The sequence below is a fragment of the Oreochromis niloticus genome, linkage group LG16 (genome assembly GCF_001858045.2).
Source record: "Oreochromis niloticus isolate F11D_XX linkage group LG16, O_niloticus_UMD_NMBU, whole genome shotgun sequence".
Taxonomy (NCBI): domain Eukaryota; kingdom Metazoa; phylum Chordata; class Actinopteri; order Cichliformes; family Cichlidae; genus Oreochromis; species Oreochromis niloticus.
The window spans coordinates 4,375,138-4,391,884 of NC_031987.2; the positions used below are offsets into that span (position 1 = coordinate 4,375,138).

At 36.8% G+C, this 16,747-nt stretch overlaps 1 protein-coding gene across 2 annotated transcripts; it reads left to right on the plus strand.

Annotated features, from left to right (window-relative positions):
- The first annotated feature begins 760 nt into the window (after nucleotides 1-760).
- Nucleotides 761-16,359, plus strand: LOC100706270 (extended synaptotagmin-3). 2 transcript variants are annotated; one of them, XM_003443312.5, is made up of 24 exons: nucleotides 764-1,115; nucleotides 1,235-1,563; nucleotides 1,695-1,736; nucleotides 5,405-5,539; nucleotides 5,652-5,728; nucleotides 5,831-5,900; nucleotides 5,985-6,074; nucleotides 6,159-6,214; nucleotides 6,305-6,425; nucleotides 6,626-6,802; nucleotides 7,008-7,090; nucleotides 7,323-7,371; nucleotides 8,783-8,872; nucleotides 9,013-9,075; nucleotides 9,157-9,201; nucleotides 10,982-11,053; nucleotides 11,677-11,763; nucleotides 12,060-12,209; nucleotides 12,333-12,679; nucleotides 12,814-12,912; nucleotides 13,017-13,148; nucleotides 13,297-13,402; nucleotides 13,968-14,017; nucleotides 15,548-16,359. In XM_003443312.5, the coding sequence occupies exons 2-24, from the start codon at nucleotides 1,258-1,260 to the stop codon at nucleotides 15,585-15,587; spliced, it is 2,487 nt and encodes an 828-aa protein (XP_003443360.1). In that variant the 5' UTR covers nucleotides 764-1,115; nucleotides 1,235-1,257; the 3' UTR covers nucleotides 15,588-16,359. The 2 variants fall into 2 exon arrangements, with proteins under 2 accessions (XP_019208704.1, XP_003443360.1); XM_019353159.2 differs by having other exon boundaries at nucleotides 761-1,115; nucleotides 5,985-6,214.
- Nucleotides 16,360-16,747: the final 388 nt, after the last annotated feature.

Genomic DNA, 16,747 nt, shown 5'->3' on the forward strand with positions numbered 1-16,747 from the left:
AACTGGGACTGTTGTGGAGGGCCACACCAATACACTGAATTTAATTCTGCTCAATATATTTTCTCTTATAAACTGATACTGGTAAGAGTAGATGTTTACAAGTGAGTAATGAAAATATGAAACATGCATAGTGAAAATGCCACAATTAATCAGCATTGCCAAAAACAACTATGAACAAAATGTGAACTGACACAAACAAGAGAAAAAGAATACAACTGAAAAAAAGAGTAGAACACAAACAAACAAACATTTGTACATATTTGCAGATCTTGCATTCAATTAAAACTGGGTGTGAGTTTCATGTGGTTGAACCCACTGCGTGGATAAGGGGATCTACATTATGTGGTTAGGTGAGTCATCATTAAATAATAATAATGATAACAATAATAATATTAAAAATATTGGTAATAATAACAATATAAGTAATAATACCACCGCCAGTACTATTTGTACCACTACTGATGGTAATGATAATACTGAGAAAAAGACAACAAAAAAATCAAATGAAGCTAAATAAAGATATTCATGAAAATATGAATTAAAATAATGATAAAAGAAAGGTGAGAATTGGTAACAAAAATATATATGAAGTTTCCTTGTTGTTAATTACGTCATCTGCTATTTTTCCGTTCCTTTTTTTCTTGTCCATGGAGAGAAATGCGGTCTGTTTGGGACTTAAACGAGCACATTAAAGTCGGGTTCAGTAAGAGAGGATCTGTATCTGGATTTGTTAAACTTCATCACTGAGAAATTTTGAGATCCAAAGAGAACCGACACCTTATAAGCACATCTCCGTGTGCGTGGAAAGTCCTGACTTGAACACTACTGACACAGTAGGTGCCAGTAAGGAATCGAAAGTGCAACAACGTGCCTGTGATTGGGCGCTCGTGCCCTGATAACGTTACCGTGTAGTTACAACACCAACAACATGGTGCGGGGTGTTTTGGCAGTGACTTACACAGCACCTCCCGGTGCAGAATAGGCATACAGCATGAAAATCTAAGTTCCAGGTCTGGATTTATTTCCGTCATTTTATCCTGCATATTTATCTTTGTTTTAAAAAAAACACAGAGAACGTCAAAACGCGAAAGTTTTAGGAGTACTATGAGCGCGAGGTAAGTGTGGAGGACTGGTTTGTCTACTTTTCAAATGAAAATGAAATGAAATACGCTACACAGAAATTTGTTCGCCCACTGATCATATGATCATACAGTAAGTGCGTTTTCTGAACCAGGTCCTCAGACGGTGTCTGACCCGATGGCACAAAAAACGGCCGAAAGCATCCAGTGCACGGACAGGCTGGGCTCCTCGACTGTTAACCACGTAATAATAGAGTTCGTGATGTACTGCGGGAGAGCGGTGTTCATCTGCTACCCTGTGTATCTGTTAGGCTATCTGGGCATCAACATCAGCTGGGTGTTGCTGTGCGTGTTTATGCTCACCTACTGGAAGAAAAATCGCCAATGGAAAGTCGCCCGGATCACATCAGCCATCGAGTTAGTGGACAATGAAAAACGCGCGATCAAAACAGAGCTGAGAAGTGCCTTACCGATGGCATCCTGGGTATGTTCTGTTTTTCTGTTACAACCTAAACTTCTGAGGAAGGTCTTTAATCATCACACCTCTTCATCTTCCATCAACGCCGTCATGCATGTGACACGTCAACTTCTAACTTTAATGCTTTTCCCCCAAAGGTGCAATTCTCTGATGTAGAGAAGGTTCACTGGCTTAACAAGGTACAGTATTCAAACGTTTTTCACATGTTGAGAGTGATATCATCTATTAAGTCCTTTTTTAAAAACAGGTTCTCTCGGTGAGATTGAAATCTCTTTTTCAAGAAAGATACAAATGACTAAAAACAGGTGCAAGAGTAGTTGCAGATGCACAAATACAACAATTTAAAATGTTCACATTATGCACTGTGATACGCAGAATTCAATTCAAATTAATTCAATTCAATTTTATTTATACAGCATCATATCACAACAACAGTCACCTCAAGGTGCTTTATATAGTTAATTAGACCCTACAATAATACATACAGACATCATATGAGCCCCTATGAGCAAGCACTTTGGCAACAGTGGGAAGGAAAAACTCTCATTAGAGACCTTAAGGTGGATATAGATGCACTCATAAAACAATATCACCATAATCAAGTGGAGACAAAACTGTGGGTTGTGCAATGATCTTGCAGCTTATGAATGAGGTAAAAAAAAAAAAATTCTACATAAAAACCAGATCTTCATCTTTTTTCATTTTTATTTTTTATAGAAAAGTCTCTTTATCATCCAGCCAGAGTCTCAAGTATCTATAACAATCAACTGTTTCAGCTTTACAACCATAAAAGGTTTTAATATGGACTGTAGGGTGATTCAGTAAGAAGGACTATGCATTGCTTTAGATGGAGAGACTCTTGAGGGATGGCTGTTATGAGGAAAGGCAGCCCAGAAACTTTGTCAGCAGCACGCATCGTTGTGTGCCTTTTGCTAATCTGCCATTTTCCTTCCTTGGTTAGGTTTAGGGATGAGAGATCTGATCTAGCTTATCATTTTAAAATTTGGGACACATCGTCAGTAGTGGACCTTGGATTCATCGGGTGTTTCGGCCATTATCACTAGACACCCTCATCCAAGGAGGCCCTGCCAGGGTTGATCAGGCCCTGGAGTGTGTCACTGGTTTATGTTAACTTGTTATTTCTCTTCTTCTTTCTTCTGTTTAGTTTCCTACAGTTTATTTTCTATCTACTCACTGCAACTGAGAAATGATACTTACCTCTTTAGCATTTATGGAGCCGAACTTCTTCAAAGGGATAGAAAAGGTGATAGAGAGAAATAAGACAAAAGGGACAAGATAGGAGAGAGCAGAGAGGAGAGCTGGAAGGGGGGCGCCTGATCTGGCTTCCCACACCTCCCCGCCGGATCGGGCTGTACTGGATACCTTTAAGTGACCTCATTAAGATCAAGTAGAATCCTGCCCAGTGCAGTGATGAGGTGTCTGTCATCCGTCCTTCCATCCACAATTCCCAGGAATCATTCCTGCCAGATTACTGATCAGAGTTTATGATCACCTAATGAATTTATGAGAGTTCCTAAAACATGCTGATGCATGTGAATGAGGACTTTATGAGACTAAAAAAAACAAAACATAACAAAATAAAACCTTTCAGAGAAAGAGAGAGACAGAAAGAGCACAAACCTGCAGCCAAATTAACAATCTGGTATATTCTTACAAAGATTCAATGCCCTAGCCAGCTCAGCAACACCAAAAGGAAAGAAAGACCACAGAAGACAACTAAAGTGCATGACAACAGAATTGTTTCCATGGTTAAGAAAAACTTCACTGCATCTAACCAGGCCAAGAACACTCTTAAAGAGGTAGATCTATCATTCAAAGAGCAAAAAATCAAATAGACAATGACTCAAAGTATAGTGTAAGAGTTTCACAGGGCAATAATGGATATTCTTCAGTGGCCAAGTCAGTCACCTGTGCTCAACCCAACACAGCATGCTGAATGCAGCGACACAAACAAGCAGCAACTTGTTTTTTGGAATGTATGTGGTATTTGTTTTCAGGCAGAAAGAATAACAGTTCAGGAATACGTGACAAAACAAAAGTTCTCCTCATACAGGAAACAACTTCATTATGTTATAGATTTTAATTGTACCCAGGTCCCTATTCATGGACATGACTGACACAAAAAGAAAGAGTTTATAGAAACAAATGATTTTCTTTGTACAACTCCTTTTTTACTTACCCGGAGGGAACTCAGGTAAACATGGGGAGAACATGCAAACTCCACACAGAATGACCCTGGCCTGATGGAGGCATTGAACTCAGGACCTTCTTGTTGTGCAGCAACAGTGCTATCTACTGTGCCACCGTGCTCCCATATACTTTATATACCTTTATATACCTTTTATAGTTATTACTGTAATTTCTATTCCGCTGAAATTAACACAATCCAGAAGATATTCGAATTCCTCTATAACACGAACTTACCTCATTTGTCTAAAGTAGATACAGATTTCTTAGACTCTGTACTTTACACTGTACTTTACTTCAAATGCCTGATAACAAGATACCAGGCCCTGATGGATTCCCTGCTGTATTTCTTAAACATTTCAGATCAGTGGTGGCAATGCTTTTCTGCAGAACTGTGACAGAGATCAAAAACAGTGGTCAAAACCAGACACAGACCCTAATCTTCCACCCTGACCTCTGTCATTTATTAATACAGACATTATTCCTCCTTTTCATGGTTCTTCTCAAATTTGGCTTTGGAAAGTTATTCATCATTGTATAACAACTTTATATCACACACAAAAGGCACGATATCACAATGTTTTACTCTTAGAATTAGAATTAGAATTCAACTTTATTGTCATTGCACATGTCACAGGTACAGGGCAACGAAATGCAGTTTGCATCCATCCAGAAAGTGCTTTAGCCGTGATATAGATATATTACAATATAATTTAGCAATAATAGAGATGTGTAAGTATATTACAGAAATGGGTCTATTATGGTATGTTATAATGTACACAGTGTGAAGTATGTTATGAATATTCTATAACTATAAGTATGTACAGGCTGTAGTGAGTACAAGCTATGTACAGGCTATGAACAGGATATAAATATGAAATAAGACTATACAGAAATCTGAGATATACAGTTATACAGAATGTGAACTATGTAAGTTATAAACAGTTGTGGGATTAAAAATTATCAGAGAGCAACCACTGTCTCTCTTATTATTTGCAATTTCCATTGAAATAGAGAAAACACAGCAGGTGATGTCCATAGTTTCTACACCTCAGGCATCACTGACGGCAAAATGTTTTCATCAGGCATTAAAAACAGGTTTTATATTTAAAATCACGTTAATTTGGAAAACTAATTTTGATTGCCTGAAAATGGCTCATTATGTATAAAAACTGTAACTGCTAAACAGCTAAAGAAGTTCTTTTGTTAAACCCCTGACAGTCTGCACTTAAATCATGTTTTGTTGTATGATTAAAATCCATTGTGAACAGATGAAAAACGGGTCTTTGTCCAAAAACGGATGGACCTGGTTACCATATGTTGACCTGAGTTTTGGTGTAGTTAAGGCCCTGGTGATCTAGAGTACACAAAACCTACACCTTGATGCAGAGCATGAGGGCAGAAGGTCAAAGTCAGAGACAAATTAGCTGAAAGCAACATGGAGACTGCAGGAAGTGCAGACTATACTAATTAATTACTAACAAAAACATTTTACAAATAAGTTGTAATTTTAGAAAGCTAAACAAAGCATTTGATACTTTAAGGCTTTTAGTGTTAATCTCAGTTAACGTTGTGAGTAAATTTCAGTTTGCTATTCTGAATCAAGTGTTCACATGTTTTTTTGGTCATGTGTTGTCAGGTGTTGAAGCAGGCGTGGCCTTTTTTTGGGACGTACATGGAGAAGCTACTTAGAGAAAACATCCAGCAGTCCATCAGGTTCTCCAGTCCTTCACTGAAAACTTTTACTTTTACCAAAATCCACTTTGGGCGCATTGTGAGTGTCTTTGATTTGTGCAGTTCTGAAAAAGACATTTATTCATTGGAAATGCGTTGGAGGTGATGTGTTGTGGCTGAGTGAGTTTCTTTAAATGCTTCTTTATTTTCAGCCTCTCAAGATCACTGGAATACGAGCATACACACATGAAGTGGAACATAGGGAAGTGATTCTGGACATGAACATAAGGTCAGTCAAACCCAATTTTTTTTTTACTTTAAATTCCAAGTCGTGTGCAGGATATTTTCTCTTGTCATCATTCATGTCTGACCAGCTCAGTTTACTCTGCAGTTATGACGGTGATGTGGACATTCGTGCTGACGTGAACTCAGCAATGACAGCTGGTGTGAAAGGCGTTAAAGTGAGAATCTCATTTTCCTGTTTTCTCTCCATCATCTGTATCACATGCTTACTATTCTTGTAAAACTTTCTCTGAATCTTCCAGCTCCATGGGATGATGAGAGTTATTTTAGAGCCTCTTATTGGTCAAACACCGCTGGTGGGAGGAGTCACTTTTTTCTTCATTCGCCGCCCTGTAAGTGGCCACAGATTTTCTCAGCGTGGAGTTGTAAGAAGTGTAGCTGTGTGTTTAATATTGTCTAAAGCTGTCTTTTTTCAGACATTAAAAATAAACTGGACTGGCATGACAAACCTTTTGAGCAGCCCTGCCTTTAGGTCAGAGAATCTTTAAAAATAATCCTATTATTACCGATTCATCCAGGATTTTTGATGTTTGCTTGTCTCACTCCATCTTTCGCTTTACAGTTCACTGTCAGACGAGACCATCATGAACATCATTGCTTCTTTTATAGTGTTGCCCAACCGCATGTGTATTCCCCTCATAGACCAGGTCAAAATGGAACAAATGAGGTTTCCACTTCCTCGTGTATGTACCATCACATTTCCAATTCACACATTTAGCTTCACCTTATAACTGGCAGCTACTTCGATTTTTTGAATAAGCACAGTGCATTTTAAGATTAAAAAAATATTTTAACTATTTGCTCTTTGAACCTGTTTTTACCTTTACTTGTTAATTATACAAAGACACTATCATTAATATGAATCTTGTGCTTTTCCTCATAGGGGGTGGTGAGGGTCCACTTGCTGGAAGCCAGGGACCTGCTGGCTATGGACACATACGTGATGGGTTTAGTAAAAGGCAAATCAGACCCCTATGCCACACTCAGAGTGGGTAACATACACTTCAAAAGCAAGACCGTGAAAAAGAATCTACATCCAAGATGGAATGAAGTGTATGAGGTAGGCTAACACGAATTCCCCCACACAAAATTCAAACACATGACTGTATTTCATACCCTGTAATGCTGGGTGTGTCACTCATCTTCGGTTTTACTTGTTTCATTGTATTGTTTGTACAGTATCAGTATCTAATATTCCATTTTCTGCATGTAACCTTGTCTTCTTAGTGCTTTTAAAAACGTCTTCGCTTTCTTTATCTGTGCAGTTTGTTGTCCATGAGGCCCCAGGCCAAGAGCTAGAAGTGGGGCTGTATGATGAAGATGTAGATAAAGATGATTTCCTTGGAAGGTATGTCATACAGCTTTGAGTTATGATGATGTTGTTCTTGGCTTTTCCTTATCTCATCATGCAGGTCGCAGTCCTCGTGCAGAGTCAGTTATGCCTCAGTAAATTTCTAAGGAAAGCCCTTCTCATAGTTCTCGGCATCAGTGCATTCTTACCTATGAAGGGCTTATAAAAAATCTAACTAATATTGACATTAACATTGTGGTTTTTATTTTACATTGGCTGTCTGCTTTAGCTATAACCTCGATTTGGGAGAAGTGAAGAGCGAGAAACAAATGGATCAGGTGAGATCTTTTACCCTGAATAAGCTGACAAATGAAAAATGTATCTAAAATCAGGGTTAATGGAATTGAAATTGAAAGAGTGTACGAAAATAAATTTCTTGGAGTGATAATTGATGATAAGCTGAGCTGGAAGTCTCATATAAACCATGTGAAAACAAAAATGTCAAAAACCATTGCTATTCTCTACAAAACAAAGCATGTCCTGAACAAGGAATCATTATACACACTTTATTGTTCTCTGTTGCTTTCATATATGACTTATTGTCTGGAGATATGGGGTAATGCATATAAAACAAATACTCTTCCTATTTTCAAGTTACAAAAAAGAGCTATAAGAATTACAAATCAATCGAACTATATAGAACCAACTAACATTTTGTTTATTAATCTGAATACCCTGAAATTGTATGATTTAGTTGAATATAAAATGGCACAGATAATGTATAAAGCACAACATAACTTGCTTTGCCACAGTACTCAGAAGCTGTTTAAAGTCAGAGAGTCAATATGACTTAAGGGGAACAGATGTCTTTAAAAAAAACAAGATAAGAACAAAGATAAAGCAGAGACGTGTTTCTGTTAGAGGAGTTAACCTGTGGAATAGTTATGATGGTGATTTAAAAAGGCGTAGTTCATTTTCCTTGTTTAAAAACATGTTTAAAAATAGAGTATTAGAAAAATATATAAATCAAGAATGAAAAGAGCAAAAATAAAAATACTGAAACTTTTGGTTGTTTTGCTCTGATTATTTTATCCATCCATCCATCCATCCATCCATCCATCCATCCATCCATCCATCCATCCATCCATCCATCTTCATCCGCTTTATCCGAGGCCGGGTCGCGGGGGCAGCAGCCTAAGCAGAGAAGCCCAGACCTCCCTCTCCCCAGCCACCTCCTCCAGCTTATCCGGGGGAACACCAAGGCGTTCCCAGGCCAGCCAAGAGATATAATCTCTCCAGCGTGTCCTGGGTCTGCCCTGGGGCCTCCTCCTCTGATTATTTTAATAAAATTTAATTTGATGTAGTTACTCATCTCAGGTGGACAGTTATTGTTTTGTTTTTTGTTTGTTTGCTTGCTTTGTTTTGTTTTACTCTTTGCTTCGAGCCCTATGTAGATGAGCTGCATGCTAAAAGATCTTCTGTTAAAAGGGTTGGCGTAATAAGCATGTGCTTCAGCCAGTACCTTTTGATTAGCCTTGTCTCGTGCGTTCTTGCTTTGTGGTAGATCTTTTTTCTGCATTCACTGAGATATTTGAATGCTGATCAATAAATCAATATTCAATAGATTAATCTTCATAACACAACATTTCTGTACCACAGTGCACTGTTTCATATAAAATGCATGTGTTGCCATTTTCCCTGGTTTTTTATTTGTACTAAAGTCTTTCAAACATCCTCTTACTCTTGCAGTGGTTTCCTTTGGAGGATGTACCACACGGTGAAGTTCATCTTAAGCTCCAGTGGTTTTCCCTTCAGACTGACACCAGCCTTCTGCAGGAGGTACAGCAGCCCACTATTTCTTCAACATAACATTCGAATTTGTATATTTCACTTTGAACTAAAAGCAGCAGCTGTATGTGTCTCAGTGTCCAGCTGCTGTGGAAATCACATGTCTTTCCTCTCACAACATTTTCTTCCAGTCCAACGACGACTTTGCCTGTGCCATACTTGCGGTTTATCTGGACAATGCCACAGATCTACCTGTAAGCATCTTCTGTTGATAAGTAGTATTGTTCTTGTTGTTGTCATGCAAATGTGCTCAGCTGCATTTTTGTCCTGCTCAGAACTCAGACCACCAGAGGTTCAGGAAGAACTCAAAAGAAGCGCAGGTAAGACGACAGCTTTTTTAGCACAATGCATCAGGCTGTATTCTTGTTTTTCTTGTTGTAATTTGTTTTAATGCAAATTTATACAGATATTTGGATCAAATGTGCAATATTAACTCTAATAATAGAGACGGCAAAGCAAGTCCTTCACTATCACTTGTTTTGATCACGTTGAGGACCCTTATATCTTTCTGTCCTAAACATGTTTATAAAAATATCCGTGATTTTTGGGTGTTAGTGGGAGCTCAAAGTTTATTGAGTTTGCCAGTGAGAGTATGTTTTCTTTTACAATAATACATGAGCATATTAAAACAAAAGCTTTGTTTTAATTTTATTTACCTTATTTCAATGTCCTGCAGCTGATAGTGCTTTTGTATATTGATGCCAAAAAGCCATATCAGTCAGGTCATCTGCTTTCTGTAGGTGTTCTAGATGTGCCTGTGCGTGTTCAGAGGTGGTCTTTCCTGTTTGTCTGGCACATGCCTGTAATTGTATATGCCTGTGTTATTGCAAGCTGCTCTTCATCTAACTCCTTGAACCGAGACATGTTCAGATTAAATTTCCCAGCCTTAAGAAACATGCAGGAAGGAAACTTAGAACATGTAGGAAACAGACATTTTTTTAAAAGTAAGGTTCTACTTTCACAGATTTCATAATTGATATAAATTCCATTCATTTGGTGTTTTAGCTAATTAAAAGCCAACTGGTAGAATTATTAAGGATTTTTTTTAAATAACAAAACTCTTTTACTCTTTTCTCAATTCAAGGTCTCCTAATTTCATTAGTACTGTCCTCTGCTGGTTATAATATGAAAATGCAGGCTAAAAATAAACTGAAAACTTAATTTCTTAGCTTTATGCATCATTATTTGGAAGTGCAAAGACGGAGGTTGGCCATTAGTATTTTTTCTGCTCCAGTAATGATTCTCAGCATAAATGTTTTTCTTCTTCCTCGTCTTAGTTGGTGTGGTGTGGTTTATTACAGAGTTGAATAAAGAACGTTCCAGTTTATTGTTGGAAGACTCCCAATTTTGGTTTTGTACAAGCCGAATAATATTTTTATGAAAGGAATGTCATAAGAATGCTACCAGAGAATCCAGGTGAAGTATGAAACAGTAAAGTAGTTGCAATTATATTTTTATATAATCCCACTCAAACTCATACATACATTTGATAAATGTATTAATTAAACACTGCTTACAATTGGTTATGCAGTAATCACATTTACTTACACTATAATTAGTTGTTTGTTTCCTGTAAAAGGCTGACTTGTTACCTCCCTTTTGTGCCTACCTTTAAGGATTTGTGGGTAAATATAATTACACAGTAATTTCAAATAAAATTCTGTGAAATTCCATTTAATTACATGGGACTTGGTCTTGGTCTAAATAACTGTTACCAAAAATTCTGTTTTCTGCTAAATTAACTACATTTAAAATATGAGTATAAACAACCAGATAAACTAGTTCTTCAGAACACCTTTAAAGTCAATATAAAAATCCAAAATATTCACCCGGTTATAGGAAAAAGCTTACGGAGACCTCACAAAGCACACAGAATTCATCACATAATTATGACAAAATTCACTCAAAAAAAAGGAAAAAAATATGGAACAGATGTAAACTGCTACCTAACCTGGTTGGCAGAGGTTTACAATTACAAGGCAGGTTTTATGTTTTTAATATTGACACTGACTGAAAGAAACAGATCCACTTAACCGTATTGGAATTGGAATAGAGCTCTACTGATGTTCTGACCAGGTCATTGTTTTGCTTTGTTTTCAGATCACAAAGAGAGCAACCTTTCCCAACAGCTTTGTTGAATTTTCCATTGACAGCAATGTTCAGAAAAGCAAGGTATTGCTCTCACCATACCATAAAAACACATAACTTTTCCCAATGATATCAAATATGATCATTAAAGCTGTTATTATAGCTGTATGGGCACTTGCTTTAAATGGTAATGCTTCACCTTTTTTCATTAAGTTACAATTTGTTATGAATGAAAAAGATCACTTTTATGATATTTACAGATTTTAGACCATTTCTGCTACCAGGAATATCAAATCTGAGGTCAGAGTAGAGGTCTACAGATCAAATGGAGATATCATTTCATTTGAAATTTGGTAAAAGCCTAAATTCAATAAAACTGAAGAATAGTTTGGGACGAGAGGCCATCTGAAAATGAGCACCTGCATTTTTGTCAAAATTCAAGTCTTAAAATCAATTTTTGTCATTTCTGGTTTCAAATAAGAACGTGTGTCACTTACCTACCAACAGTTTTAAGCAACATTTTTAGGTTTAGTGACCCAAAATAAATACATTTTGACTGCATTTTATCTGGAAGCATTTTGACTCTAGATCAGTGAAACTATTATAAAGTCCATTGAAAACATACTGCAGTTACAAACGCATAGCACAGTAACTGTCTCATCTTTTTGCAGTGAACTTGAATTACTATTGATGGACTGTTTCTCCAGGTTGTGTATGCTTCCAAAGACCCGGTGTGGGAGGAGGGCTTCACCTTCTTTGTGCGTGACGTCAACGTGCAGCAGCTCTTTGTTCAGGTTTGTTATTTATTCCAGAACAAATTGCCGTCAAAAACAACCATTTGGAAAGTATTGTATTTAAAAACTTGACTATAATCACTGCTGCTAATAAAAACAATATAGTGCTATATTTATCATGTTCCCAACCACATTTAATTGTCCAATTTTGACTCAGAATGAAACTTTTACTACAATTGACACGAATGATTCTGAAGCATATTCTGAAACCAGACCTCTTTCAGTCTGTCTGATCTCTTCATGAGGTTAATGTAATTTGTGTTTTTTTAAATATTTTTTTTGTTCATGTGGTTCAGGTGAAAGAGCCTGAGAAGAAGAATCCACTCGGTGTTCTCAACTTGCTCCTCAGTCGCCTCCTCAACACCTCGGACCTGACTCTAGATGAGTACTTCCTGCTAGAGCACTCTGGAGCAAACAGCCAGATCAAACTGAAGGCCACGCTCAGGGTGGGCAAGCATACACACACCCATCTGTCTTCCTGTACAAAGGAAATGTTCTCTGTTGGTTTCCTCATTGTCTTATTCACCTCCGTCATAAGTAGCATTGCTCATGTCTTCTATCTCACACAGATTCTTAAATTGGAAGAGCCTCCACCCAAGACTTTCATCAATCCTTCTTCAGAAGTCAAACAGCAACAGGCCAGAAAAGCAGGGAATACCTCAGTCTCCAGTCCCTCCGATGCTCCATCCTCCTCTCACACAGTTTCCTCCAACAATACCCCTGGTCCCTCGACTCCGAACCAAGAGACAGCTTCACCAAATCAAGGTTATTTAGCTCAAGGCCGTGGCTCCTTCCAGGCATCTAAGAAAAGGAAATCATCTGCGAATGTGCGCCGGTTCACCTCTCACAGCCTGCTGTCACAGAACTCCATCACTTCATCCAGTTTTGACCCCTCAGATGAATTCTTATTTCCAGAGTGAGACTTTGTTCTCTGCGTGTCCTTTAATGTCAACTTCTAATCTTTCCAAAGATATCCTGAACTGAGCTGGATGCTGCATTTTCAAAAAAGTATAAAAATAAAACTGACCTTTGCCATTTTTTTCTCTTTAGTGCCATTAGGAATCATCGGGGTTCATTTGGAGAGATTGAGCTAAATGTACGCTATGTAACCCTGAAACATAAGCTTATAGTCTTTATTATCAGATGCAGGTATGTCACAAAAAACTGTTCTCATTACTATTTAAGTTATTAAAAGGCTTTAATTAAAATATACAGAAACAGTTATCCTAAATACCGTGGCCTCTCCCACACAGGAACTTATTCCCCTGCAGTGAGAACGGCACAGACTCTTATGTCCGCCTGTATCTCCTCCCCGACCAAACCTGGAAGCATCGTAAGAAGACGCATGTCAAGAAGAGGATGATCAATCCTGTCTTCAATGAAAAGTAAGTCTAATACGCTCTTTCATCATTTTCTATTTGTTTGTTTGTTGTAAAGGAATAATTTATATTTTTATACTTTGTAGTTTGTGTGTCTTTAAAGCAGACACTGAGATGGTGTCACTTTCTTTTCGTTTACCTGCTTTCATGACAGGTTTGAGTTTGATGTGTTACTTCAAGAAGCACAAAATAGGAAGTTGGATGTGTCTGTGAAAAACAACAGCATTTTGGTCTCTCTCGAGAGAAAGGACATAGGCTCGGTATGTTAAGCTAATTTTGAAGCTGAACTACTCATTTGGTATTGATGTCTTAAAATATTTTAAAAAATATAAAACTATATATGGAACAATATTTATACATGTACATTTTTCTTTTACATATTTATGCTGACATTTGCTTTTTATTAAAAAAAAAAAATCCTAAACATATATTGCATGGTTTATGAAAATATAACTTGAAAAATATTTTTTAAATATTTTTAAATAACCAGTACTGCTATCATAACAATTGTAACAAAACTAAGCAATATTTTTTTGTGCTACTAACACTCATGCTGCTCCTGGTAAATTGTGTATTTTTCTTCCTGTCACAAGCTTCAAATCCTTAAAAGCTTAAAACTCTCTAACTCAGCTAAACTGCTTTATGTGTTTACTCATTCTTCAGACAAATATACGACCTCTCATTTTCCTACTTTTGTTCATTGTGGTTTAAATATTTATTTTATTTTCTTCATATGTGGCATAAATTGAAATCCTAGCTGCTTTCACTATCACACTTTTGCAGCTTGTTCCAGACAATTAATGGCAGTTTTGCTTCTTTCTGCAGGTAATAATAGATTTATCAGAAATGGATCTAGTCAAAGGCGTCACAGCGTGGTAAGGGGGCCAATTTTCTCTTATTACAATTAGATTTATGTGACACTGAATGTGAATGTGCTGACTTTAAGTATCAATACTTCCTTCTTTTATTGTCTTGCGGTCATCAGTTTTGTAAAGAAATTTGTAAAGAAAATCCTCCCTGACCAGCTTAATTAAAGGAACAGTTTGAGGAAAATTCACATATTGACTTTCTTGCTGGGAGTTAGATAAGATTGATGGTTCTCTATTCCTCTGTCTTATCTGGTGGTAAATGAAGCTCCAGCCTGCAGCTCACTGACTTAGCACAAATAATGGAAACAGCTACAGCGGCTTTGTCCAGCAGTAATAAAATCTGCCTGCACCTTTGTTGCTGGGCACTTTTTAACTGGTTTCCTTTTTTCTATATAACTTCCTGGAACGTCCTTGCTGCTTTTATGGAAGTCTCACATTGTTTTTGTACCAATTACACAATTGTGAGGTGTAAGAAGAGACGTGTTTCTGTTGTTCTGTGTTTTAGCTCATTTAGCTGAAGCACAGATAAACTTGTGCAAACACAAGACATCCACCAATCCATCTGTCCACAGTTCACGACAATCACTATTTCATCTACAGTATTGGTCAGATTTCAGAGAACAATCACAATTCCAAAAATGTTAGGAAACTGTGTAAAACATAAATAAAAATAGAATTCAAAATGATTTGCAAATATATATAAACCCATAATAGAATATAGAATTTAAACATATGAAATGTTTAAACTGAGAAACTTTCAAGAAAGTCTCACCTTATTTTAAATTTCATAGCTGTAACATGGTCCAGAAAAGTTGGGAGAGGGCAACAAAGGGCTGGAAAATAAGTGAAACTGAAAAGAAACTAATTTGTTTGGCAACAGGTTATTAAAATGTTCAAATATATATAATAAAAACAAGTAAAGACTTGCAATCTAAGGGCTTACACATCTGGAAAGTCACTGTCACTGCTCAAAGGTATAAACAGGTTTTAGAGGAACTTATGCTCCCGTCCAGGTGATGCCTTTTTCAAGGAAAGGCCTTGCATATTTCAGCAAAAACAATAATAAACTGCACCTGTTAAAACAGGATGGCTGATCTCTTCAGATGGCAAATGTTTGTGTGCTTTTAAAAGACGTGTGTTAAACATGAATTGGAAACAGTTATGCTATGGTTCTTACGTAATAATGGTTCCAACCTGAACTCATGGTGAAGTTGCATATTTGTTATTTTATCTGCACTTTGTCCATTTTCAATTTTCACAAGTCAGATTCCAGTGAAACAAGATCAATTTTTCATGAATGTGACCATCTGCGCGCCTCCCTGACATCTCAGTGGAATTGAATTCTCATTACTTTGTGCAATAGAGCCACCCAGTAACAAGAAAACTCATTTAACTTGCAGCAACAAATACATGTTTTTTAAATAACTGGTTGACCAAATGTGGTTGCGGGGCATGGACCCTAAAAAAACAGTGTGTACATGCTTATTTTTTTATCCACACGATCTTATGAACATCTCATGCTTCTTTTCTCTGAAGGTATGATCTCACTCTGCCTGAGATGAGGAACTCCATGTAGGAAGTGGAACAGAAAGATACTTCTGTGTGCTGCAAAAGTCAGCCTGGCTTCCAGACAGTTCTATACTGAAGATCTTACTTGGAACAGAATAAACCTGAGAGCATTCTGGTTCTCTTGTTTCCACATGTTTTCTGGATAATATAACAAAAACCAGTGGTTGTTAATAATATAATTTCTAGCCATTAGAAAATATTCGTTTCTCTACAGAAACAAGGCAATGTCCGTATTCTGAATGTTTTATCTGAGCCAAAGCTACCTTTGTAATTTTGTGTAAATAGCTCTTACAGTTTTTATGCAATATACTGGGGGGGGGGGTAAATAAATAAAAGAAATGCATAGATGAGTCAATACAGGGCACAGAATGTTTACACACTTTGATAAACACTGAAACGCACAAACTCATACTTACAATATTTTACATGTACGGTATGCATTTTAAACCTAAAGACCTCAGACCAGCTACATTAATCTGTTTTAGAAACTCACTCACAGCCTTTATGAATAGCTTCAGTTGTCAGCTGAATAGTTCATAGCTCAGTTGGTATTTGGTAAATTGGTTTCAACAGGCATCAGAATATCAGAGTGACTCTATTATTAGAGTGTCAAACGTTGATGGTGGGATGGTAAAGACTTTGTCTTGACTAGTAGTTTAATGTTTTTTATTAATTATTGAGCACAGAACCAGTTTCAGGTTGTTGTTTTTGAGTTGATGTTTAAACTGACTTTTATTTTTTACTAATATTTATGGCAAATAAATATCCTCCAATAAACACATGGTGTATTTGAAATAATTTCAATAAGTGTATGATCATAACAGATTTCTTCATCTTGATCTACCTTTGTGTATCTTTATTTTACAACCTCATTCATTCTTTTAATGTATTGAGGAAATAAGAATAGGTATATGCAAGCACAGTGACTGTGCAGGAATGTTTTTTTCTATATTCAGTTATTATAATTTAGAAATATCTCAAAGAATGCTGAAATGAAACCTATGAAGTATAATTACGAGGAGCATAAACTAAAAAAAATGTTTATGGGAAAGTATACATTATATAGATTATTATATATGAAGTACGTCTTTATTAAACACGGTTTTGTTTTTATTGCTTTTCTTATTGTTCTTAGTTTCTGTTTTCCACTTCTCAGCGCTGTATCGG